At 46.1% G+C, this 27,109-nt stretch overlaps 1 protein-coding gene across 6 annotated transcripts in view; it reads right to left on the bottom strand.

Moving 5' to 3' along the window:
* Positions 1-27,109, bottom strand: part of LOC119160848 (sodium-coupled monocarboxylate transporter 1) — a 407,992-nt gene that overhangs the window by 97,322 nt on the left and 283,561 nt on the right. For 5 of the 6 annotated variants that reach the window (XM_075880646.1, XM_037413103.1, XM_037413106.1 and 2 more), the window contains 2 exons: positions 26,518-26,690; positions 13,360-13,463 (listed from right to left, as the gene is read on the bottom strand). In XM_075880646.1, coding sequence (XP_075736761.1) covers positions 13,360-13,463; positions 26,518-26,690 — 277 coding nt within the window. The remainder of the gene's footprint in view (positions 1-13,359; positions 13,464-26,517; positions 26,691-27,109) is intronic. The other variant, XM_075880647.1, reaches the window with a different exon arrangement.

The following is a 27,109-nucleotide window of genomic DNA, read 5'->3' as shown; positions in this document are numbered from 1 at the left end:
ACCGAGCCAAATACGAAGACACAGACACTGTATGTAGTGCGTGTGCAGAGGAGGAGGAGAGGGCTGAACATTTCAGAATGTTCTGTAAAGGGCTCCCTCTATATTCCAAAATAATGGCACGGAATTTTTAAAAACATTGCGGTTAGGGACAGTGCAGGCAGTATAGACCTTAAACGGGTAGAAATAACCAGGAGGGTAACTGATGGGGGCTACAATCAATCAATCAATCAGTTTATTATCATGTCATCAAAGGATGATACAGGGAGTAAAATATACAGACGAGGGTCCCAAAGTACAAGACTGCAACGGGACCCTCGGTGATCATTACAAATAATAAAAGTACAAGCTGCTGTTAGAATCGTAGAAACAAAAATATATAAAGCAGAATGAAAACAAAAAGGCATGGAATCAAAAAACAAATAATACAGCATAAAACAACACAAAGAAGACAGATCAACTAATTGACAGGCACTCCTTTAATGAGTTTTTAATGAACAATAAAGAAACTTTGCATTTTAGCGAAGTGGGCAAATTATTTCATATGGTGATGGCACACAGGAGAGAAGATATTTTACCATAGTTAGTACGAACTTTAGGAAGTAAAAAGTTATTATTGGCCGCAAACCTGGTTGTGTTAGTATTAACTAACATCTTAGGATCAATGAAATTAGCAGAAAGTTGATTTCCTATTTGTTTATGCAGAAACCTAATTAGAATAAACCTGAATAGACGGCTAACAGTTAAGATTTTATTGCATTGAAAAAGAGGAGCGGCGCTACTGTCGCGAGAACAATTAAAAATAGCGCGAATAGCTCGATTTTGTAGATGTTGTACGGATGAAAGATGACACTGGTAAGTATTCCCCCATGATGCGATGCCATAAGTGATATGAGAATGAATGAATGCGAAGTAAAGTGAAAGGAGTGCTTTATGAGAAAAATATGAGCGAGCTTTGAGTAATGCGCGAATGCCGAATGCTGCCGTTTTTCTAATGTGAGCAATATGGAGAGCGAAGTTAAGGTTAGCGTAGAGGTGAACGCGAAGAAAAAAACACTGTCGCTGATATTATTGGAATGAGAGTCAGCTGTGAGCTGTGGTGAGGAAGTTAACTTGCGTTGAGCTGATCTAAAAATCATAAACTTAGATTTATTTGGATTATTATTTAAGAAGTTTTCCTGGCACCATTTTGACACGTTACAAAGTACAGCATTTAATTTAGTAGTGATGTTGTCATTACATCTATCTGCATAGGAAATGGTAGTAGCATCAGCATATAAAACGCAGTGAGCCATGTGTATAATGTCAGGAAGGTCATTCATGTAAAGTAAAAAAAAGTAACGGATCCAGTAATGACCCTTGAGGAACCCCTTGATTTATTGTTTTAGTAGAAGAAAATGAGCCCGATATGTAAACAGTATGCTTTCTGTTATGGAGATAACTATTCAAAAATTTGGGGGTGGACCTGTAATACCGTATGATTCGAGTTTCTTGCATAAAATGAGATGAATAATGGTATCGAATGCCTTTGTGAAGTCTAAGAAAACTGACCCTACTACAAATCCTGCGTCTATGGAGTGTTTGATAAAGTCTGATAGGAAAAGAATAGCAAGTTTAGTAGAACATTCAGCACGAAAGCCAAAATGACAGGGCTTCAGTATATTAAATTTATTAAGGTACTTGTTTAGCCGAGTTATTAACAGTTTTTCGATGACTTTGTTTAGGGAAGAAAGAATACAGATAGGGCTATAGTTAGAAATAGATCGCTTGTCACCCTTTTTAAAGATCGGAAGGACTTCAGCTATTTTTAGAGAAGTAGAGAAACTGCCATGCTTGAACGCAAGGTTTATAACTATAGAAAATAGTTCAGAAATAATGTCTACTGCAAGTTTTAAGTGTCGTGCTGAGATATTATTTAGGCGCGAGTGAAATTCAATCCTTAAACACAAAGCGATGGTACTTAACTTTATGGCTAGGTGGCGTGCGCCACCACGCGATCTAAAAGGCACAATTAGATACATCCATCTATCGATTCATCCATTCATCTATCCAGCAATCCATCCATCCATCCTTCCATCCATTCATTGGGAAGTCTTAGTGTAACATTTTTACATGCGCTGCTCTGTGACCTGGTGGCGGCGTTGTCTAGAGCCAAAAAAAAATCAGCATGAGGAAGCGAATCTGACAGACGTAAAATATTGGTGTAAAAACACGTCTATCGGATCTTCGGGGGAAAGCGCTCAGACGCACGTGTGACGTGAAAAGCATGACCCCTCTTATAGCGCTGCATCACGACCACCCCTAAATTTAAGGCGGACCGACGGCGGCCGTTGAGAAGCGCACGTTTGCACTGTCATTGAAATAAAGGAAGTGTTGTTGTGGGTGTTTCACAATGTTCCGTACAATTCATATTTGACTTTTTGTTTCGGTAAACCTTATATACTCTGACATGTCTTACCCTAGCGTTCGTCTATGTAATGTAAATTGAGTGACCTAAAGTGATATAGAGAAGACGACAACAAAGCTTGGTCCTTATGGCTCTAATGTCCGCGTCGAATTCACCGGCTAATGTAAAGGGCTCGCCATTGTAGGCGTTTTATACTGTTGCTTCACAGTTATGATTGTTGCTCGTCTAATGCAAAGCTATTTTTCATTGACATGCACGCATGTTGCGACTATTAGGCCCGAGGCCCCCCAATGGTAACGCGAGCGCTGCACTCGCTGTGACGTGCAGGGTTGCATGTGTTGATTTAAACGGCGACTTCGTGGTGTTTTCCTTTTTGAACACCGTTGTATTGCTCTGACTTCATCTGTGCGGACTTCTGCTCACTACTCATGGCGGAAAGTTGCAGTAAACGCTACCGGAAGTGTGCCACAATGTGCTACGTGTGCAATGCCACTGTCGCGTCCTCTGGCAGTGCAACTGTCACCTTTCTCTTTCTTTCTTGTTGTGGTGTCGTATATTGAGCCCATGGGGTCAAAACAAGTCCAGACCATGAATGGTCGCATAAAAGCAGAACGTTTAGGTTTTTGCACGAGAGCCTCTCGTACACAATAAAAAATGAATGTGCCGTTTGATGAATGAATGAATGAAAAATTAATGAATGAAAAAATGAATTAATGAAAAATGAATGAACAGTTAGGTTATTGATATTTTAAAATGAGACTCCGAATTCTCAGAGAGTTAAAAAATAGCCCGGAAGTCCGATTTGTTTTCATTTGTTTCAGTTATTTTTACCCTGTTCTGGTCTATTTCACGGCAAGTTGGTTCTGCGTGTTCGGCACGCCCATTCGACGAAACCTACTATCTATAAGTACGCTCCTGTCACCGCTGAAGCTTACTTCTTTTGCCACAGTAACTTTTACCGCAGTCTGCGCCACCACCGTATACTCCTCCCCGGGTGTCCGTCCCCATGTGTGTACCCGACCACCCAGATTTTCATCCACCAGGTGCGTAGCGAGGGCGTGGCACACCAAGCCTGTGGCGCCACTCCCACCAAATTTTTCCATGGTATATGGCGCACAAAATAATGGTCACCCGAGACTACCTGCTCGGTCCCCATATTTAATGAAAGCGGTTCCTCTTCCAAAAAAAAAAGTCTGCCAACGCGCCCGCCATCCACAACTTCAGTCCACAGAGTTAAATTTCTAATAGATTACGTCTGTAGAATAGGCCAATTGCGACTGTCTCTTATTCTTAATCTTGTTTTGTTCAATAGGCTAAAACGTGATCAGCAGCTTCGAAAACTGATTTATCTTCGAAAAGCTGCCCTGGAAGATCGCACAACCTATATATGAAACTGCAAAAAAAAAAAGACTGGACACACGCAATTTTACTGAAACATGAAATTTCCGTTCAGATCACGGTACGCTAAATGTCACAGCATGCTTAAGGGCGTAAAATGATATTGCTGGCTGGTCGCGTTTTTTAATTATGACTTACCATTTTGTAAAAGCACTGTAACTGTACCATGCATTCATAATTTTTTCGCATGTGTGGCTAGATAGGGATTCATTGTGCAACGTGTGTCCAACGCAGAAGTTTTGCGCAACAAATATTAGGAACACGCCACCGGTAAAAGTTACAATTCTGAATGAGGCATGCGCGTGCGTGAATTAAAGGTATGCCCGCAATCATAACAGAAAGTTTGCGGCTGCGCACGGCTGTAATAATGCTGTGTTGCTTCCAACAAAGCAGGAAATCCGCTTGCGCTGTGCATCGTAGGGTTATGTATGCTAAACATAAATGTGATTTGCCTATGCTTGCCGTGTCAACTGCAGCCCATCTTTAGATGGAAACCTACAATGAATGAAGTAGAGGGGTTGCGCGCATTTCTTGCAGCAGAGATAAGTTATTTTATTGTTAGCACTTATTTGATGCTTCAGTTTTACGCGGAATGAGTCGTCACCTTATACAGAGGCCGCCATGATTTTTTTAATTTAGGTGACCATTGCAGACGACGCCGGCAGTCAGGCATTGTGAGAAGTTTACTGATTTTTCCGGGCAGTTATTTAGCACTTCGTAGAGTCAGGAGAAAAGCTACAGCAGATTTTTACTGATATTGTTGAGTGAAGTACCAAAATAACAATAAGAAAAAGAGAAGCGAATGCGGCTGTGGGCTCCACGCGAAAGGGCGGTGGACCAATCCAACCACGTACGTCACAGCGAAGCCTGTGTATGGTGGCGCCACGGTATGTCTACGCGCCCAAGAGCGAAGATTTGTAATCACCCTGACATAGAACAGTGAGCTTCGACGACCAAGCTCGGTCCTTTGATTCATTATATGCGCGTTGAAGTCACCGACTTCTACAAAGGGCTCATGCTTGAAGAGGATTTATTTTGTTATATGACAAATATGATTCATGTTAGCGTATTGTTAAACATTTCTGTGTCTCACATCTCTGTTTCACATCCTTGAATCTACGCGTTATGAAAGCAGACGCCGACAGGGCTAGGAGCTATAAAGAATCGACTTACAAATGTTCACTCAGTAAGCAATCGCTATCGTTTCTCTGCATGCATGTTTTGGAGTAGCTCATACGTTCCACTATGACATTTCAGAATGCACACTGTCACAAATTGGAACAACGTCACGCAAACATAACCACCACCAGCGTCTTCTCTATTTTTTTATTGTGCGTGTGAAGGAGCAGATTTCAATAGAAAGTGAGTGACCTCAAAGTTAGTGCAGCTTTTAGTAGCCAGGTACTGCCACCGGTATAAACTAACCGTTGCGTCGTCTTTCGCGCAAATCAATGCCACAGATGCATTCGAAGCTGCTATATGGTTATGTTTTGGCTGCATTCCCAGTTTAAAGTTTAATAAAAGTTGTTAACTGGTAACGTGAAGAACTTGATATTCTGGGCACTCAGCCTTTTTCCAAAGAATTTGTCGCGCGCGGTTACTTTAAGTACGCGCGCGTCACCTGCGGGGTTGATACCAGAGTGCGGAAGATCGTTTCCTCACCGTTATGTCCGCTTTACTGAATGTTGGTTTTTTGCATGACTGAACGTCAATTTTTGACTGTGGCATTTGCCAGAAGCTAACACTGAAAGCTTGGATGCTTAATGTTTACTGATCGTTGCTACTGTCTAGTGGTGTGGCACGTAATAAGCCAGCCGAGAGTCCATGCGCTAACTAGCACTTACACTTTATGGCTTCCAGGAATATGCTTGGTCACCCGTCTGGTCCTTAAACCTTTTCAGTATTACACGTATTTCCACCGAAAGAAACCAACTGCCAGAAAGTGGGTAACTAGGGACTTTTGAATGAACCCGCTATTTGAGAGCCTAAAGCATTGTAATCATGGTGGTATGAATAACAATAAAAAAGAACTGCCTATGTCGTGCGATTCTAGAATCAATTGCCGATGGCTCGAGCAGGCCCTGTTGAAGTCTCATTTGCGATGCAGACCTTCAACCTTAGCCAGTATGAAAGGCTTATAACATTCATCCTCTTAAGGTGTTTGAGCACGTCTGTGTATTTGCTGATGGATTATTGTAGCCTCAATATTCGGCTACTGAGCTGTGCTTCTTTTTCGTTTTCTCTGGCCTCTTCGGTATTCAGTGATTTTGAGGCCGAACGGCTGCTGACCTCGGAGCTTTGGTCGTATGTGACACCCTGCATAGCCCCAAGCATGCCCTCATTAAGACGCTATAGATGATAAATCTCGCCTATTAAAACTTATGGGGTGCGATTCGGCTGCCATTCACCTTCGGGACGTAATGTTAGCGTTGCACATGGCAGTGATTGTGAGGCAGCGTTGCTACAGATAGAGACATTTGTTGGCTGTTGGCTGTTCAGATGCCGCACGGTCACGTTTAGTGATACCAATTGCCATGCTTGCAAATATTAAGGATAGTTTTTTGCCGCCACGTGTAATAATTTGAAAAATATTCGGGTTGTAAACAACAACAACATATTCGAGTGCAGTTTGAAGATGTATTAAGTAAACAATTAGCCTGCCTAATTAATGCAAGCATCCTCCCTCGAACACCAGCGGCAACCGCGATTTCATGGAACAACAGCCTTAAAGCCCCAGATGCCTCACCAAAAGCAAAAAAAAAAATGATCGTCCACGTCGTCTCACGTTGGCGGCGTCGATACAAGTGATGCAAGCAATCATGATGGGCTGATCATGCAGGCAGTTCATAAACAGCTGAGGGGCAGAAAGCTAGCATTGTCTCTAATCCATGAGGCATCAAGAAAACCACGTTAGGCGCAGAAACATCTCGAAGGAAAGCAACGAACGTTCAAGACAATGAATGGGAAAAAAAGAAGATGGTTTTCGCCTTTGAGTTGACTTAGGTGAATACGTAAAGTAACCTGCGTTTTGTTTCTTTATTAGTATTGCAAAATAAAAAGACAATGTGACATATTATATATATGCACAGTGGTACAGAACAGTATGATATATCGAGGCATTCAAATTATGAGGTTGTGATTGCCTGAAAAAAAAATATAATTTGAATACTCTCGGCAATGACCTCTGCTACGGAAGTGCTGTAGAATCGCAGCTCTTCCTAAGCATAGCTCACAGCCCCGTTAAAAAAACCGTGGCCGCCGGTAATATTTCCACCTTGAGCAATCTTCGAGATTTTGCCGCCACAACCTAAAGGTGAAAGAGCCCAACTGCAAATACCGTACCTATCCAAGCCTTCTACAACGAGCGAGTTTCTTTATATCAGCCATCATTTCGAATCGCTGCGTGGTTTTATGGCCTAAGCCAGCTATTATGGTATAAATAGAGCATTCAGAAAAAATGTACAGAATAAATAACAGTATTTCCAGCATTGTCGTGTGCAGTGACGTCAATCTGGTCATCTCCGCGTAGCGTTTGTCGGAGCTTCAATTTGTCGGAGTTTGTTCGTTGGAGTTCAGTTGATTTTCGTCATCACTCCACAACAATTGGGAACCATGAACGTGGCAATAGCACGTTAACAGCTAGCATTTCAATTCTGCTATGGGACCCGACCCCCAGTAATTCACGAGGTAATTGATGTGCGTAGCCATTAAACGGATTATGAATCTCCATAGGGTTTTTATAATCGTCCCGTAATACACAGTAGAACGAGACTTTCTGAAAACCTCTTTATTTCCATGCTAGAGCCTACTACTAAACATTAGTAGAGAATATCGGCGGCGAATGGCTTTACTGCATCAGCTGTGAGAGTAATCAAACGAAATTCGGGTAGTCAGCTGTATAGAAAGCGATATTAAAAAAATCGTCGGTATACAGCAGACCTCAAAAGAAAAATAGCCATCCAAGAGGCGTTGGTGAACGCCGAGGGAATTGTCGGCAAGCGAAAGCTTATACTAGCTAAGTAACTTTGAATTCTTTCTATGGCGTCACGGACAAGCGCTTCTTTACATTCTTTAGCACCCTATTGGGCTTTCACTCAAAATACAAAAATAATAGGCATAAGTGAAGTTTTATGTGTAGGCTTTGACGTTCCAATTCTACCATTTAATTATGAGAGGTGCTGTACTTGAGGGCTCCGGAAAAATTAACCACCTGAGTTTTTTAACGTGCACACAAATCAGAGCACACGAGCCTACAGCACTTCCGCCTCCATCGGAAAAGCAGCCGCCAAAGCTGGGACTCGATCCCGTTACCTGAGGGTCAGCAGCTGAGTACTTTTGCCACTAGACTACCGCGGTGGAGCCGAAATTTCAAGTGCAGAGTTTTCCGAAGGAAGGCAATGATTGTTTTCAGGTGCTAGTGTGAAATACCACTGCACCGACCAACCTTTTTATGGACGACGAAGTGAGAGAAGGACGTTGTTTCCTTTCTGCGCTCCTGCAAATTAGGTTTTTCTAGCCGTGAGAAACTTTTTACAGTGTTTATGGCAACATCAGCTGTGACTCCTGATAGCAGGAAGTGGTGTGACGGTACTGAGCGCCGACGTTTCAGCATCACCGAGGCTGACAGAACTAGCCAGGATGTGCAAGCGTGGCAAGGGCCACCTTTACCACAGCGTAGCTTCGGAACAAACGAGCATGAGAGACAACCTGGTTCTACCAGGGTTTCTTTAATCAGGGCATGCGCTTCTGGAGGCGATGAGGAAAGCTGATGACATGTTGAACGAAGTAAGCTCTGCGAAAAAAGTGAGAGAGCAAGACCAGGCGGAGAACATTCAGGAGGGGACCACGACCTACTCCTTCATTGATGAAGATAACATCTGATGAGGAAGCAGAATTTTTCACTCAAGTGACATACAAATAGAGAAGATTTGAGAAAATTCCTGTGGTATTCCAACCAATGGAGGAAACGAGAGTCTTCTGGAAAGTAAACCGAAACTTTGTATCCTCGGAAATTGTTGCACTAGCTAAAAAGAAAGTGGATTCTTTCCAGAAGAATGATGATGAAAGTTTCTCAGTCACCGTGAGCTCTCCTGCTTCAGCCAGAAGCTTGTTGTTCCTTTCATTCCAGAGTCTTACATGCGAAATGTAGGCAAAATTAGACATGAGCCTCTAGAGTACACAGAAGAACAACTTCCAGAATACTTAAGAGAGGCAGGAGTGACATCGGGTAGACGCCAGATACATTACTTATGGTTAGAAGATGGCACTTTAGCACCGCACCCACTGAGGAGTGTGATTTTACAAATCATATATGACAGACCTTTTCCAGAGAAAGTATTGCTTGGATTTACCAGCCATCCAGTTGAGAAATATCTCGGCCTAACGAGACGCTGCTCTAATTGTCAGAGGTTCAGACATTTGGCGAAAACTAACGAGGAACAAGGCGCTGCAAAATATGCGCCAAAGACCATCATCACAAGGGCTGCAAATAGATAACACAAACTAAGTGTGCCAATTGCAAGGGGCCCCATGCTGCTTCGTTCTCTGGATTCCCGCAGAACAAGGCAGCTTCTCTTCAAAGTCAACATGACATCATGAATGGTCACACTCAACAGCAGGACGTGCCTGAGCCCAACATGAACATAATGAATCCAGCACGGCCTCCTCGACTGCAAGCACCTATACGCCAGGACCTTGTATTGACGTACGAGCAAGCTGCAAGGGGACAACGAAAGTAAGAGGTGAGTGCAGGGACATCAACAAGCCAGCAGCAAGCTCGACAAGAGTCTCAGGAGGAATCTCAAAAAAAAAAGTAACCACGTGGCTAACATCCGAAAAAGCACGAGCACATCGCGCCCAGTAAGTATAATGCAACCGGAACACTGCTTTGTGTCGATAGCTCAGCTTGTCATACCAATCTTATTCTCGGCTTTAAAAGTCACACTATCTGCGATACCACAGGCTAACAACCTTCTTGAGGTCAAAGCTATCTTGTCGATGGAACAGGTAGTGTTAATTAGCCACAACAGTCACTGTGCAGGCAAGACATGAAAAATTGTTATGAAAATGTAGCAATCTTCCAATGGAATGCGAATAGTATTCGCCCTAAGTGTGCAGACTTCAGAAAATTTGTGACTGAGAGCTCCTTTCCAGTGTTATGTGTTACAGAGGCTGGGGTATACACCACTTTTCAGTTAACTGAGGCATCTGAGGTCCTTTCAGACATCCGATCACATGAATGTGCGCTGGTTGCCGCTGTCAAGGAGAATACGCACGAGACACTTTCGGGACCCACACTCAATCACAACACGTCCTGTTTGAAGAAGAACGGAGTTGATTCCGCTCAGGGTGCTCGGAGCCGACCTCACTGAAGGCGTGTTAGTGTCTCGACCGCCTTTGCGCGGGTCGTCCTGGTTCATTGTCGTCACGTTTGTGCGTGTTGGACCTGCCGGTGTGGACAATTGGTAGAGAATATTGAGGTGTCGTCGGTTGCAGGTACTACAGGTCAGGCTGCGTGCACGTCGGCAAAAACGCGCCATGTGGTTTTGCAAGTTGCAACAGTATCAGCAGCGAGCAGTGCGCAACCAAGCCCGTTTTCGTCAGCCGAGAGTTGAACGTTGCAATCCGCAATGGTGTGCTGACAACTACTACATAAAGCGCACAGCTCTTCCGTAACTGTAACAGATTCGGCAGCAAGTGCGGACGCCGTAGGCAAATGTCCCATTGGTGCTGATGGAGGCTCGACTTCTTCAGGACACGACCGCCAGAAACCATACGCCTTTTTTTCTTCCCTGCTTTGCTCTCGAACCTCAATCTGAATGCGCAGAAAATTAAGCAGTGAAGCAGCCTGGTGAGCTTTCTGTTCAGGTGTCGCGATGCCGAACGTTTTCAGCGGCGCTTCCAGCACCTTCTGGAGGGTTATAATCACAAGATTGTGCAGCAGACAGTTCTTCAAGACGCAGTTGAGGACCACGTTGTACTAGCCAAGTGGGACGCCAAACAGACCAACGCACAGACGTGAAAACTGACCTTATCGTAGAGCAGGTGAAGAGTCCCCACATCTGCCGACGACTTGACTGGCGCTAATTCAAGCAGATTGTCAACGCGCTTGTTGACAAGCAAGTTGCGTCGACCGAATCGCTCGGTCAAGGTCTTGATCGCGATGTTTCAATTGAACTTGTTTAGTCGGATGCCCTTGATTGCTCTCTTTGCTCCATTACTCGAATAGGACTGAAAGTACTAGAACTTCTCGTTCTGTAAAAAGTATTCATTCAGGTAACACCTGGCACTGAAAAACCAAGAGCAGGCAAAGCTTCTCCACGTGTGCTGACGCCATGACTGGCGCTAAGGCGAGCAGGTGGTCAACGTGCTCGCTGACAAGCTAGTCGCGTCGACCAAATCGCTCCTTCAAGGTCTTTATCGCGATGTTGCAGTTCTTTTCGGTTAGTCGCATGCCCTCAATTGCTCTCTTTGCTGCACCCCTCAAATAGAACTGAAGGTATTTGAACTTATCGACCGGTGAAATGTCTTCATTCAGATGATATGTGGCTCTTAAATTGTCCCAGAAGGACTGCCAATCGCTAAGTGCGCCGGAAAACGTCGGAACCTGTAGTTTAGTCAAGACCACCATGCGATGACGCGGCATTGTTCCTTGACGGAGAATTGCATTTGCTACTCGAGAAGAGTCACTAACCTGGCCCGGGCCCGCGTTGCTGGGACCACCAGCGTTGGCGTTTGGGGATGTAGCCACCGACCTCGCAGCACAGCTTACTGTCGCCTTAAATGTGGCCTCTCGGAGAAAGAAACGTGCTCGGGACACTGCTTAAGAAACCCTTCGGTTGCACTCTTTCGCGAACTCCAGTTGTTGTCGTGGTCGTCGTCAGTAGTCACATCGAAGATTTTTTTGTTTAAGATGACGAATTCGGCGTTCATCTGAATGTTGTATAGGCAACGTGGGAGTCGACCTGACTGGCAATTGCAACAGAGGCCTGTAGCTCATCGGTGTGGAGCCTGATAGTTCATGCGACGCTGGCTCTGATGACACCATCGTAAGTAGAAGTCTTGGAAGGGCGTGACCGGGGGGTTTCAGGACCAGGAAGATGCCGCGTATTGAAGACCCGAGCCCGACACCAAGAACGTCCATGTATATTTCTACCGCTACTGCCTAACTTCCTCTTCATTTTCTTCTACGTTCTTCCTCCCTGATGCCACTCGTACGCAATCATTGGCGACACCTACATTTTAGGGTAATAATAATGAATGAAAGTGAACATGCGCAATCATTGCCATACAGTTCTAAATGTGTATTAGGGTGAGTTTTCAGACTCGAATAATGTTCCCTCAGCCCCTATTTAATACATCTGCCAGTCTTCCCTATATGCACATCACCACACGTCAGAGGTATGATATACACAACATTATTTGCCCATTTAACAAAATGTAGCTTGTTTTAATGCTACATTTCCTTTGTACACTGTAGAGTTTGTCAGAGTCCTGGTTATTTTACTTGCACACGCCTCCGATTTTGTATTCAGTCAAATATAAAATAATTAATAGTATTAGTAGTAGTAGCAGTAGTAGTAGTAATAGTTCTAGTAGAAGTAGTAGTAGTATGTAGTATTGCCAACGAGATGGTTGCTTAAAAGGAAAAAAATAACGTGCGCGATATCGCTTGCAAGGCTGCTTCAATGCAATAGCATATTGGCGGAGGGTAATTAAAATAGTATAATATTAAGCGAAATATTTTTACCACACTTATATTACCATCGTTATTACAATCAGCCTGACTACACACACTGCTTGGCAAAAGCACCTCCAGTATTTATTTCTCCAATAAATACGGTTCAGCTCTAGTTTTGCTGCCTTCTCACGCGCTTGCCTGCTCTAGAAATCTAGTTTGTTATTTTTGATGATAAGTCATCTTCGCTATGAGCGACGTGTACAGCTCATGCTCGTTTTTTATCAATTTTGTGTTAATTGCCCTTAACACCCCTTTGTACCTTGATCGACTCCGTTCATTTGTCCCTTAAAATTACACTCAGTCTTTTACTCTCCATGGCTCCCTGTGGTATTTTCATAATAATAATACGCGGGTCTAACGTTCTGAAACCCCGATATGGTTATGTGGAAGACTGCGGAAATTTTTACCATCTGGGGTTCTTTAACCTGTACTGACATCGCACGGTACGGGGGCTTCTAGCATGCCAACTCAACGGAAAAGCGATCATCGTGGCTAAGAATGAATACGAGTGTTTATGATTACCAGCCGCGCACTATGACAACTGCTCACCCGAAGAAGACTGGGTTTTTCAATGACTTTTAAGCCTTTTTTCTTAGGCTCCAGGTTTCGGTCCAATGGAAAGTACTGGCAAATAAAACTACATTATAACTTTCTCTTGAAGAACTCCGGTAAACCACCATACTATATTTGACAATTTCTGCATATACAACTTTCTCCAGTGTCATCATGATAGTCTTCAGTCTTATATGTTAGTCATGCGACAACATGCTTATCAATTCACACAATACTAGACAAGTAACATGAAGATTATAGATACCAATTAGAAGGCTGGCCAATATTCCTCCCAAGTAAGTGATCACAGTGCTGAAGAAACTGCTCCATAATGTAGACATGTCGAGAGGCGAAAGGCTGCTTCCGTGCCTGTTGAGAGTCAAAGAAGAAGCGAAATGTTTTGAACGAATGTCTTTATTAGGATATTTGAACAGCAGAAATTCTGATTAGCCGGCCTGCCTGCCGGCCTGCGTGCCTGCCTGCCTGCCTGCGTGTCTGTCTGTCTGTCTGTCTGTCTGTCTGCCCGCCCGTCCATCTGTCCGTCCATCCGTCTGCCCGTCCGTCTGCCCGTCCGTCTGTCTGTCTGTCTGTCTGTCTGTCTGTCTGTCTGTCTGTCTGTCTGCCTGTCTCAGTCATCCAATTCATTCGACCAGTCGAAGTTTAAGCACTTGCGGAAGGCCCACACATCTTGACCTGGTGGCTGCGTTAATACTTGTGAACCTTGTCGATTAGAGAGCAAGTATTACGCATATCTTGGGCGCATTATCAACACGTAATTATTAGGTGGTGTGTTTCCTTAGCTTAAAATACATGGATATTGATTTCTATATGTCCTAGTGTTTCGCATCGTGCGCTGTAATGTTACGCTGTGAATGAAAAATCGGGATTTTGTTATGATGCGCTCAACAAACGACGCTATGCATGAAAAAGCACTTTGTGGTTGATACGGTGGTGCGACCTGGCAGCGGCCCTGGGTTCTGCACAAGCTAAAGCTTCTCGACAGCACTGCAAAATGGTGTCTATATTTCACGCAGCGCCTCCACTATTTTATCAATGCCAGCCAGATGCGACCAATTCAATGTAGAGGAGGCGCTGTCTGAAGAGAGTCAAAACATAACGAGGCAAAACTGTTGTCTTTCGATGACATTTGGAGTGAAGCCCACAAACTAGCACTGCATGGGCACAGGCCGGGCTGTCCAAAGCGTTTCCCGGCGAGCCCCGGCCTGGCTCGGAATTCAAAATGCAGCCCTGGATAGGGCCGGGGCTTGAGGCTGCGGGCCGGGCTGGACTCAGGCCGACACTTTTAAATGCGAAAGTCGGGACTCAGAGCACATGCAAACCCTATGCAGTGCGTAGTCTTAGGCATTCTGTGCCAAGCTGATGGGACACGTGCTAAGAGTTGGTGGAATTCGAAACTCGCTGTTTGAATACACGCTAACTCAGTACGATGCGATAAAAACCTCCGGAATTCAAGCGGAAATTCTATTCTCAGAAGACGTCAAAACAACTATGCTATTAGAGGTCGTCGAGTTCTTGGAGCCCTTCAATGAGGCTATAGAGAAGCTTGAGAAGGACACAGTAGTAATAGTGTCACTTGTACTCATGTAGTACACAAAACCGGAAAAGCACCTTACTGCTGCTTCGGCATAATCAACATACGTGTGCACACTTTTGTCGTTTCTTCACATAGAATGACCCATAAGACAACTTCACATAATGGCAACGTGCTTGTGACCACCTTTCTGCCATCTCCGCTTTCTTGATGGGGAGGAGAGACTGTTTACGACAGAATATTGGTATTGTTTATTAATAGACATCTGCGTTTGCCACAAGAAAAAACGAGCACAGACCAGCCGAGCCCCAGCACCCCAGCAAAGAGTACGTACGTTGTCGAATCTAGGGAGTCACACGATGCTGCGGACGTGGAGACCGCACCGGCAGTGAGAGACAGTGACTCCTGTGAGGACTTTGAGAAACTGGTTTAAAGGTGCGATGCCTAGTGTAGAAAATACGGTGGGATTTTATTTGTTGCGAAAAAGTACTTTGCATCTCTTGCACGAGCGCTAGAAGCGAACGCTAATTTAGTGCAGTTGGATACGCACAACAAGACAGGAGAACCTGCTTGAATCCGCATAACTTAGACAACTTAATATTTTTGTTTAAGAACACGCAGATGTTTTCCTTGTGCTGGCCTTTGCACACTCCTATTCTTGTAGCATAATCTGCGGGTGCGGTCTTCTAGTTTAACTGAATGGTACATGAAGCGTATCTTTCACGTTTACTTGATGAAGAAGGGTTGAGCATCTTATCTGGAATAGCATCAAGTACGATCTGTAGCGACTTGATTATATAATTTTATTGTACACGACAATTACGTTTTGTGACTACGTTAGACTATGAATGATTGATAATTCACCTGCATTTTGTGGCTGTACACCATACGTAACGTTGTTTCCCATCTTGCTGCAAGAATTTATTAATCAGGAGCCTCTTTGAAAAACCGCGCAATTATTGCTTTCAATGCGAGGGTAGAAATGAGCATTAACAAAAATTTTGTGAGTTGGTTTCAAACCCTGTTTCACGTTAGTGTACACATCTTCTAACTGAATTTCTTCCTCTATTTTTCAGTTTCCCTCTTCTCTTATTGTAATTACTTGCCAAGCTGTTGAAATGTTGCCATGTATAGGCAACAGTACATTCACATTCTTTGATGTTACGTTCCAAAATTACGATATGATTATGAGGCATGCTGTAGTGGTGGCTGACTTACATTGCGACCACCTGAAGTTCTTTAACAAGCTTCTAAATCTAAGTGAAATGTGATCCAGCTTTTAGTCTCATTAAGGAAGATTAAAATAAATGCGGGGTCATTACTTTACACGAGCGAAGCCCACCATGTCAGCACAACACGTGATATAAGTGTCAGAGCGTGCAGTACGTTTCAGTACTCTCGATGATATTCCATTTTTGAGCCTCCTGCGTGAGCCGGATACCGGTCTGTGCCGAACAAGCTCGTTTGTATTAAAAGCTACCGGGCGCTATACTCCGAAGTATCGGCCAGTCACCTTGCTGGCGTGATCTTGCGAAAAAGTTCACTTGTTGGGCCGACACTGCTGGCTTCAAAACGGTTTGACTTGCCAAGGCTGTCTGCGTGACGTCTTCACTCTCCTTTTTTTGTTTCTTCCATGTTTCACCCCCATCAAAATGTGGCCGCCATGGTCGCAGAAATCGTAGTCGTGGCCTACGACCTAAAAAGGAACCAGCTCAACCACTTAGCTACGTTCACGGCCAAAGTAAGCATTTCTATACATGTAGACAGCGGCTTTTCCATCGGATCCCCCGCTACAAAACGCAAGGAATCTTTCGTGTTGATCATCCATAACTAATAACCTCCAGCAGGCCCCGGCTGGGCTCGGCCTTCATAAAACAGGCCTAGTTTAGGTCCGCACCGAAACATCAGGCTATACAGTGCTGTATTATATGCAGCGAATTTTTCATACCAATAGTGCCACATAACAAATAAATGTGCCGCATAGGCTAATCGAAGCTCACCTTCTTGATAGCAGAGATTTAACTATTAGGATACTTGCAATCATCTAGTGAACCATGCATAGAGCGCTAAATTCCGGCTTTGAAATAAAGAAAATCACCACCACATCTGCCAAGCGAGTGATGCAAGAGAAGATTGCTCGGATACGATCGGGTAATCCGGGAATCCTCCGTACGCAACCGTTATCATTATATATATATAGATTGACAACATCGTTAAATATCAATTACATATACAATGTTTATTGATACACAATTGAATGCCCAATATACAGTTTGATAAGCTACATACATTTTATATACACGACCCGGAGCCTTCATCGCTTCGGCCACCAAGGATACCACCGCAGTGTTTTGGCGGCTCACACGAGCAGCAGCTTAGTTGTGAGTCCGCCGAGTTGCTGCCTTGGCTTGTACTATGAGCGTCCAATTAAACACGAACTGCAGCAAGCCATCGTGATGGTATAGCACACCGCCCACTTATCACCATGGACAGGCATGCATATTTGTACAGAGCTACGAAACAGATTGCGTGTACCTGTCAATGGTGATAACTGCACTACGCTATCGCGAAGGCTTGCCACTGTTCGGCTTCCATTCGATGCTGATAATACATGCGGCCGAGCTATGACCAAGTGAGCTCACTGCACGAGTTCCCGGCAAAGAGAAAGGAAGCGGACGTGACTAGAGTGATGTGTGCCACCATGAGTGATAATGATCCATCTAGTGAACATTCTTAAAATAACGGAAAACCGATGCTTCGAAGGCGGCACGCATTCGCATGCGACCAGACCAAACACCACTGACACTACTGACAAAGAATTCAGAAGCTAAATGCCTTTTGCTTTTTTTGCGTCGTAACAGAAGAAATAAATAAACTCTTTCTTCTCCTTTTCACAATCTCTTCTTTCCCCCTCTACCCATTCTCCCTGTGACATTGTTGAGGTGACCTCCTCACAAGGAGATAGTTACCGCGACACACATTTTTTTTGCTTCTCTTTCTCTCAAATCCACTTCGAGTAGGCGAGGACACGGGCCATCGAAAAATGACAATTTGAAGGTGGCACGCCATCAACAGAGCTTTGTTGGAATCACCAGATAGACGACCTTGAGCAGGACCGCAGAAATGTTCAGGCAACACTGGTGCTCACGCCGTCCAAATAGGACAAGCCGCGAGCACAAGCAACAAGCTCCTAAGAAGTTCATTCTGACAAAAAAATGGAAATGGATCAAGAGCTTGTGCGCGTTGCGAACTGTTCCGCACAGCCTCGCAAAACCAGAATACAAATAAACGAAGCACATTATTCGTAGTCCTAAATGTTGAGTTGCAATTATGATGCAAATGATAAAATTGGGCTACTCATACACACGGGCGCATGAAAACATACATACATACATACATACATACATACATACATACATACATACATACATACATACATACATACATACATACATACATACATACATACATACATACATACATACATACATACATACTTACATACTGTAACGAGGGTAGTGGGCATGGAGCTCGAGGATAGAAAAAGAAGAAGACTTGCTGTGATCGCAGGCTTGCGTTCAGTTAGCCCTTGCGCTAAATAAAGCTCTCCTTCGCCGAGTTCGCCTGCTTGTTCAACAACCCGTTTCAAGTGGTGGAGGTGCTGGGTGCATCTGGTCCTCACCCTGGAACTTCGCAGCCGCACACTCCAACGACCTCCTACAATGACTGATCCGGGGCCATCTCATGCTGCTACTCCAGATCTTGCACCTGTGCCTGTCTTCTGCGCTGGCGCTCTCCGGCAGCGCGACCCCCCCATATTTGGTGGCACAGAGGACCAAGATGTGGACAACTGGATTGCCGAGTATGAACTGGTGAGCGCCGTCAATAAGTGAAACGCAGCCGATAAGTTCACAAATGTGAGTTTTTACCTGACCGACGTGGCAAAACTATGGTACAGAAATTATCAAAGTGATTTCAGTACCTGGTCGGAATTGGCGAAAACCCTCGCGGAAGTCTTTGGCCGTCCTGCTGTCCGCCGCCTTCGTGCTGAACAGCGCTTGCGGGGCAGAGTACAGAGAGCAGATGAAACTTTCACGAGCTACATCGAAGATGTGCTATTTCTCTGCAAGCTCGTCGATTCGACTCTGGGCGAGGCAGGCAAGATCAAGGACATCATGAAAGGAATCGACGATGGTGCATTCCAAATGCTGGCTGCGAAGAGTCCCCAGACAGTCGCCGAGGTGATTCAGCTCTGCAAAAGCTATGATGAGCTGCGTAGGCAGCGCGCTTCTACACGTTGCGCTGCTCAAGACACCGCGGACATCTCATCCCTCGACTATAGCCATGACACCGCCGACCACTCTTCGTTGATGCCAGTCATAAAGCAATTCATACGCGAGGAGGTCGCCCGGCAGCTATCTATAATCACAACAACTACCGAGCCGATGGCACCCTTGTCGCCTTCGCTTCGCCAGGTCATTCGATCGCAAGTTGCCGAAGCATTGCCGCCAGCTCAGGCTCCCCCAACTGTTACCGCACCACTAACGTATGCAGCCGCAGTTGCTCAACCACGTGCGCCAGCGTCTCCGGCCATCTACGAAGCTACTCGCCACGTTTATTCGTCGACCCCACCTTCCCGCTCGCTGACCGTCCCGTCTCCGGCTGTATATGAAACAGGTCAGAACGTTTATATGACGCCGCCGCCTGCACGACCATTTACGGTACCTTATTCAGCGAACAGTGCCCCTATCGTCAGCCAATGGCGCACCTCAGATAATAGGCCGATATGTTTTTCATGTGGCTTCCCAGGCCACGTAGCTCGTCACTGCCGTCGTCGCAGCTTCCATTCTCACGACATTGCTGGGGCCTCACATTACATGCCCACCATGCCCACTCAGCCGCGATATCCCGTTCCTGCCAATCCACCTCTAGACGTACGTCCCGGTCGCCGACCATCCGGCGCAAGCCGTTCACCTTCTCCTCGTCGTCGATCTATTTCTACGATGTTACGTCGCAACAGCCCACCGCGAGGGGAAAACTGACGGGCGCAGTTCCGGAGGCAAGAACTGCGTTGGCAGCGAAAATTTCAAGACCTAACTGCTGTCCCCCGAACGAAATCAAACTCTATATTGATGGCATTAAGGTGCACGGACTTGTTGACCCTGGAGCTGACGTATCTGTAATTAGCGAGAAACTGTGCCGAAACTTGAAGAAAGTGACCACACAACTTACCGACCTATCTTTGCAGACAGCTACGTCCCATCATATTCAGCCTTCAGCTTTGTGCACCGCACGAGTCGTCATTCAAGGTGCGATGTACGTCGTCACATTTGTAGTTTTATTCCGTTCTTCGCATAACGTTATCCTTGGGTGGGACTTTCTTTCGTCAAATTCTGCTTTGGTCGACTGTGCTCGTTCTGAACTCGCGTTGTCTGTGCCGTGCTATGACCCCGACGATGGTGCTTCGTGTAGAGTGTTTGCAGCTTCTGACGTTGACATTGCGCCTTTCTCAGCTGTTGTTGTCTGGGTGTCGTGTGCCTCCCCTTCGAAATCGCCTGTGTTGTTTATGCCATCGGTCCCATCTGCGTGCCGTCGAAATATCATGCTTCCGTTTGCCGTCGTCATTTTACGCAATGGTCACGCTGCCATTTATGTGTGCAATCCATCGCACAGCCCGTCATCGCTACTACGTGGAGAATGCCTGGGAAGCTACGAACTTTACGAGTGCATTCTTCCAGCTACCATACCCGATTCTGTGGTTTCGCTCCCAATTGGTGCTGTCACTCCTACCAGCGCGCCTAATGATGCTCTGGACGTATTCTCGGATGCCATCGACTCTGAGCTCGCACCAACTCAGCGCGAAGAGATTATAAATCTTCTTCTCCGCTTTCGTTCTTCATTCGATCGTGACCAGTCAGGCTTAAGCCGAACCTCTGCGGTCGTTCACCGTATTGACACCGGTCAACAAGCCCAGCTAAGGCAGCCTCAGTACCGTGTGTCATCTGCTGAACGCCGTGTCATCGACGAATAAGTGGACGACATGTTGAAACGTGGCATCATCGAGCCCTCCAAAAGTCCCTGGGCTTCACCGGTTGTTCTCGTCAGGAAAAAAGACGGATCTATCTGGTTCAGCGTTGACTACCGCCGACTCAACAAGATAACGCGCAAAGACGTATACCCTCTGCCGCACATCGATGATGCTTTGGACTGCCTACAAGGAACAGAGTTCTTTTCTTCGTTAGATTTACGCTTTGGCTACTGGCAGGTGCCCATGGCAGAGGGTGACCGCCCGAAGACAGCCTTTGTAACACCGGATGGACTATATCAATTCACCGTTATGCCCTTTGGCCTCTGCAATGCGCCTGCCACTTTCGAAAGGATGATGGATAGCGTCTTGCGAGGTCTGAAATGGAAAACGTGCCTCGGTTATTTGGATGACATTGTGGTATTTTCAAGCGACTTTGCGACCCACCTCAGCCGCCTCGAGCAAGTTCTTACGTGCCTTTCCACGGCGAGACTTCAACTTAACTTGAAGAAATGCCACTTCGGCGCTCGCAAGCTTGTAATTCTTGGCCATGTGGTTTCTAAGGACGGCATTCTCCCGGACCCTACGAAACTTAATGCAGTCGCGGCGTTCCCAAAGCCAACCACCATCAAAGAGCTTCGAAGCTTCATCGGCCTACGTTCTTACTTCCGGTGCTACGTCCGCAATTTCGCCTTCATTATCGCCCCCTTGACCAATCTTCTTGCCAGAAGTTCTGACTTGTCAGCGTGGTCGCAGGCGTGTGATGATGCATTTCAGGAACTCCGACGGCTCCTCACCACGCCTCCCATACTCCGAAATTTCGATCCGTCTGCTCCAACGGAGCTTGATACGGACGCTAGTGGTGTTGGGCTAGGGGCCATACTGGCCCAACGCAAGAAGGGCTTTGACGAGTACGTCGTTGCCTATGCCAGCCGCACCCTCAGTAAAGCCGAGAGGAATTACTGTGTAACTGAAAAGGAGTGCCTCGCCATTATTTGGGCAATCGGAAAATTTCGGCCTTATTTATATGGACGTCCGTTTGATATTGTAACAGACCACCATGCGCTTTGCTGGTTATCTTCACTAAAAGATCCTAATGGTCGGCTTGCTCGTTGGGAATTGCGGTTACAGGAGTTCGATATCCGTGTTATCTACCGTTCTGGCCGGAAGCATTCCGACGCCGATGCCCTGTCAAGTTCGCCATTGGCTTCAGAGCCTGTCGGCTCGCCTATCTCCACTAGTGCTGCCTTGGCCATCAGCATCTCGGACATGCCTTCCGAGCAACGCAAAGATGCTTGGATTTCATCTCTTTTGGTTTTTCTCTCAAACCGGACGCCCGCTCGAGTTTCCAGGACGCTTCGCCGTCAAGCAGGACACTTCGCTATTCGGGATAACCTGCTTTACCGCCGAAACTACAGCTCGATCGGCCGTAAGTGGTTGCTCGCCATCCCCCGACATCTGCGCTCTGACATCTGTGCCATGTTCCACGATGACCCACAATGTGGCCACGTTGGTGTGTTAAAAACATACACCCGCTTGCAGCTGCGGTACTACTGGCGCGGTATGTACCGTTGGGTTCGCCGTTACGTAAGGTCTTGCCTTACGTGCCAGCGACGCAAAATGCCCACTCAACATGCCACAGGTCCTTTGCAGCCGTTGCCATGTCCAGCACGAGCTTTCGATCGTGTCGGAATCGACCTTTACGGTCCGCTTCCCTATACATCGAGTAGCAACCGCTGGGTCATTGTCGCTATCGACCACCTAACGCGGTACGCTGAAACAGCTGCGTTACCTTCTGCTACCGCAAAAAACGTTGCATGTTTTATACTGCAGAACCTGGTTTTAAGGCATGGAGCTCCTCGGGAGTTACTAAGCGACCGTGGCCGCGTTTTTCTCTCCGATGCCATCAAAGCGTTGTTGAGCGAGTGTCGCATCATACACCGCACTACCACAGCCTATCACCCGCAAACTAATGGGATGACAGAGCGTTTTAATTGTACACTTGGGGATATGCTGGCCAAGTACGCTTCATCCGACCAGTCAAATTGGGATAGCATACTCCCTTTTGTGACGTATGCTTACAACACTGCAACGCAAAGCACCACTGGATTTTCGCTTTTCTTCCTTCTTTACGAACGCGAGCCATCATCAACAATGGATACCATTCTTCCTTATCGACCGGACCCTTCAGAGATGACTACCGTTTCTCGAGAAGCAGCACACGCTGAAGAATGTCGGAAGCTTGCTCGTGCGTTCACGTCACATGACCAGACGCGCCAAAAACATCGCCCCGACACGTCAACCACGCATATGAGCTTTGCTCCGAACTCACTGGTGTGGCTATGGATTCCTTCTACTACTCCAGGACTCTCCCACAAGCTTTCGTCCAGGTACCATGGCCCTTATCGAGTTGTGCGCCAAACATCCCCTGTCAACTACCTTGTCGAGCCGCTGGATGCATCTCCGGACAAGCGCCGTCGGGGAAAAGAAATCGTACACATCTCTCGGCTCAAGCCATACCATGACCCTTTGGTCTACACCTGTCCTTAGGTCGCCAGGATGGCTCCCTCATCGGCCGGGGGTGATTGTAACGAGGGTAGTGGGCATGGAGCTCGAGGATAGAAAAACAAGAAGACTTGCTGTGATCGCAGGCTTGCGTTCAGTTAGCCCTTGCGCTAAATAAAGCTCTCCTTTGCCGAGTTCGCCTGCTTGTTCAACAACCCGTTTCAATACATACATACATACATACATACATACATACATACATACATACATACATACATACATACATACATACATACATAAATACATACATACACAATTCGTAAGGGAGTGTCCATTTTCGGTTGTCGTAAAACAAATAGAAAAAAATGCACGCTTTTAAGAAACTGTGTTGTTACGTTTGGATTGCAGACCGATCTTGATGCAAATAAGTCTCCTACCCAAATGCTGGCTTGTGAACAGTTTTTAAGAAGCCTGTACAATTATATACGCACAAATCACAAACCTCTGCATGACTGCTTATATTCATGTTGCTGATCTACAACATGTGAACTAGACTTTTAAGCACAACATCTACTGATAGCTAATTGCGATATCTATGTTGCGCAGTTTGAAGCTCTCTGAACGTCTTAATTTGCAACAGTAACTTCAATGGCAATGTCTGCTTCGCCTAGACCGAACGCACACGTCAGCGTTTCTCATGAGTGTTCAAACGATAATTTCGCAACAGATGCGAGCGTGTAGGTGCGGTTACAAACTTCTGAAATTGTTTAAGGGAATGTAAGGTTCCAGATCACCTATTGCGAGAATTCATGTTTTTTTTCGCCAAATCAACAGCAGAGGCAGTCCAAGTGATTTTCTGATGCCGCCTTCTTCCATGTAACATACGAATTGAGGACAACACACGGAGTGCCTTATGCTACATGTGCTAGTGAACGAGTGCGAAGAGCGCCAACTATCGGGGATCAAGCGGAAAGAAAGCGCGCCGAAAAGCACATAAGCGCAATGCTGCAGGTTGTGGAAGTCACGTCTATAGCACGGTTGCTGTCTCTGGAACACGTGTTGCGCATCAGTGATGGGCGTGGCACAATCTACCAGTTCAAAAGGAGCCACTGACTCGTCATTCAGATGGCTCGTGACGGGCTGATGTGCGTGACTGCAGTGCGTGCCCCGCGAAAGCGTAGCTTAGTGGGCAGTATTGCGTCCCTTGTGTCTCATAGATAGATAGATAGATAGATAGATAGATAGATAGATAGATAGATAGATAAATAGATAGATAGATAGACAGATAGATAGAAAGACAGACAGACAGACAGACAGACAGACAGATAGATAGATAGATAGATAGATAGATAGATAGATAGATAGATAGATAGATAGATAGATAGATAGACAGACAGATAGATATGTGGGGTTTAACATCCCAAAACCACCACATGATTACGAGAGACGCCGTTGTGGAGGGCTCCGGCCGATGAGTTTCATGTAATTCAAGTTGCTACTTTAATGTTCCCTCACTAAAAAGCATTTAAGGCTTTCTTCTGCAACTTCTATTCTTCAGGCACACGGCCTGAACAGTTTATATGGCACCCAACGGGATTTTGACGTCCGCTGCCAGCAAGACGAAACTAGCGTTTCGAGGGCTTCAGGAGGCAATCAAGCGGCTGCACAAGTTCACGGAGGCCTGCTTTGAGGGAAAAGAAATTTTGGTCCCTACAGTGACCAAAAGACGATGGGCAGTGCTGTTCGCTCAGGAAACGGTCGCGCCGGCAAAGGACCACGGAGACTACGATAAGAAGGCGTTCGGTGAAGGTAGGAAAGAAGAGGCCAGCGATGTAGAGGATCTGAACGAGAGTGAAGTCAAAATCAAAGGGCACAGCAAAGAAGCCAGTCGTGAGGTGGAAGTTTCTGTGATTGCACATGCTGCAAACGCAAATTACGAGGCCGAGGAAATCTGTGTCGTGCACAATACAGGCTACCGCAACGTACACGTCAATACAAGGCAGCTGAGGTGAAAGCCGATTCAACTATTCGTACGCCGGAATGTGGCACGAGTGTGTTTACGCCAAGACGCAGGCCACATAAAATGCTTGCAACAGCAGCTGTGGCGGAGGCCACGGAAGAAGTACCTGAGGGTTGTACAGCAGAACCCAGGGAGGCTGCGGCGTGTAATACGAAGCCTACTTGCAATGCTGCAGTGACGACCGGGCGGGCCGCTATGAACAACAAACCTTTTGCAAAGCTTCAGCTGATGGATGTGGCCAACGCAACGCGAACAAGCTACCGTACAGCGCAGTTCTAAGATTATGATCCTGGCGGCTCCTTGCGGGAATCTTAAGATAAAGTAAAGTTTGCCTTGCCGGCAGCTACGGAGAGTGCAGCTGCTGTGAACAAGGCTGAGAGTAGCCTCACAAAATCAAGGCCGCCGGCACAGAGACTCGCCTCGCAGACTAGCGTGACATCATCGGTGATACCGGCGTCAGGAGCAAGATTCGCATCGACAGGGATCATGGCAAGACTGACGCCATAGAAGACGAGATAGATGCTCACGCTGAGCGAGCCCTTTTTTCACAGGGGTAAAATGTGGGAGTCACGGCGATTGTGCGGCAGCGGCCACTGCAACACGTGCTGCGCAACAGCGATGCGCATGCCACAATCGGGCAGTTGGTGACTGACTGGTGTGCGTGCCTGCGGTGTGCCCCGCCGAGGCGTAGCTTAGTGAGCAGTGTCGCCGCCCGTTTCTTTCATGTAATTGAAGTTGCGATTATAATGTTCGCCCACTAATGAATCTTCGAGCTTTTTTCTGTGGTTTCCGATCTTCGGGGCAGGCGGCCTGAACATTTCAAAGTGTAAGCTTGCATCGGGTGGCCCATCAAAGGGGACGAGGGTCCGTCACAGCGCTCCCCTCCCTGGTAGGACAACGTATGTAGTTGACATTGCGCCGCCCATATCATAGGCAACTAGGGGGATGACACCCCTTCGCTTCTCGTGGACACGGTTGGGGGGGGGGGGCACTACAATATGGCATAGAGGACGCAAATGGGAAAGCTAGACAAAAACAAGTTGCAGAAATGAGAACGCTTGTAGTTCTGCACGTAAAAATATTTTCACAAAATTACTCTGGCAGATGGTGTATGTGTTCTCGGCTTTTGATACAAAACTGTTCGAAGCCTTTTAGCTGTCCTCCTCAACTTTTTCGCAACTGTTACCTTGAAAAATTGTGAAGACCACATGTCGACAGTGGGGGTGCGTTTTAGACACGAAAGTTTCGGAATCAATCTTTCAATTATTGGCATGTTTTTTTAACATTTTCACTGTTTACTGACGTAAATTGTCTTACCTACCTTTGTGAAGGGGTGATTAGGGTGATGTTCACACTTCGTGAAGTGTTAGTGCTGTTTTCGGGACAGTAGTCGAGGCTGACCGGCATCCTCTGCTCCCGGTTACCGCCTTGTATGCTGTAGGTTAGGTGGAAAACCTGGTAGATGACCATAAGCAAAGTCGCAATGCCAGCTCCCTGCGTGCAAGTCGGTTTAAATTACTACCATAAAAATATCGTGTAAACATGTTAGCTCTCATGCCCAATCTCATCCGGCTTTTTGTGTGATAGATGAAGTATTGAGAGTTCAGCAAAGCGCCTGCTTAGCCTACCCTCTTCAACACATCGAAATACTTGTAAGTGAAACAGGCACAGATATCCTTATTATGATCACCGTCACCAGCAGAAGCGGCAACCCTGACTCACTTGCTGCGGAGTAAAAGCCTCTATTATGTTCCATAATCAGCTCGGTCATGTACTTCCTGCTACCATGTTGCACCCACAAATCTTAATCTCGTCGGCTTACTTACCCTTCTTTCTCCCCCTCTTGCTTCTTTGAGAATCCATCCAGTTAACATTATTTACCAGTGATCATCTTGTCTACGCATTACGTGCCC

Source organism: Rhipicephalus microplus, chromosome X (genome assembly GCF_043290135.1).
Source record: "Rhipicephalus microplus isolate Deutch F79 chromosome X, USDA_Rmic, whole genome shotgun sequence".
Taxonomy (NCBI): domain Eukaryota; kingdom Metazoa; phylum Arthropoda; class Arachnida; order Ixodida; family Ixodidae; genus Rhipicephalus; species Rhipicephalus microplus.
The sequence above is the reverse complement of the archived record's forward strand: the minus strand, read 5'-3'. Positions and strand labels throughout refer to the sequence as shown.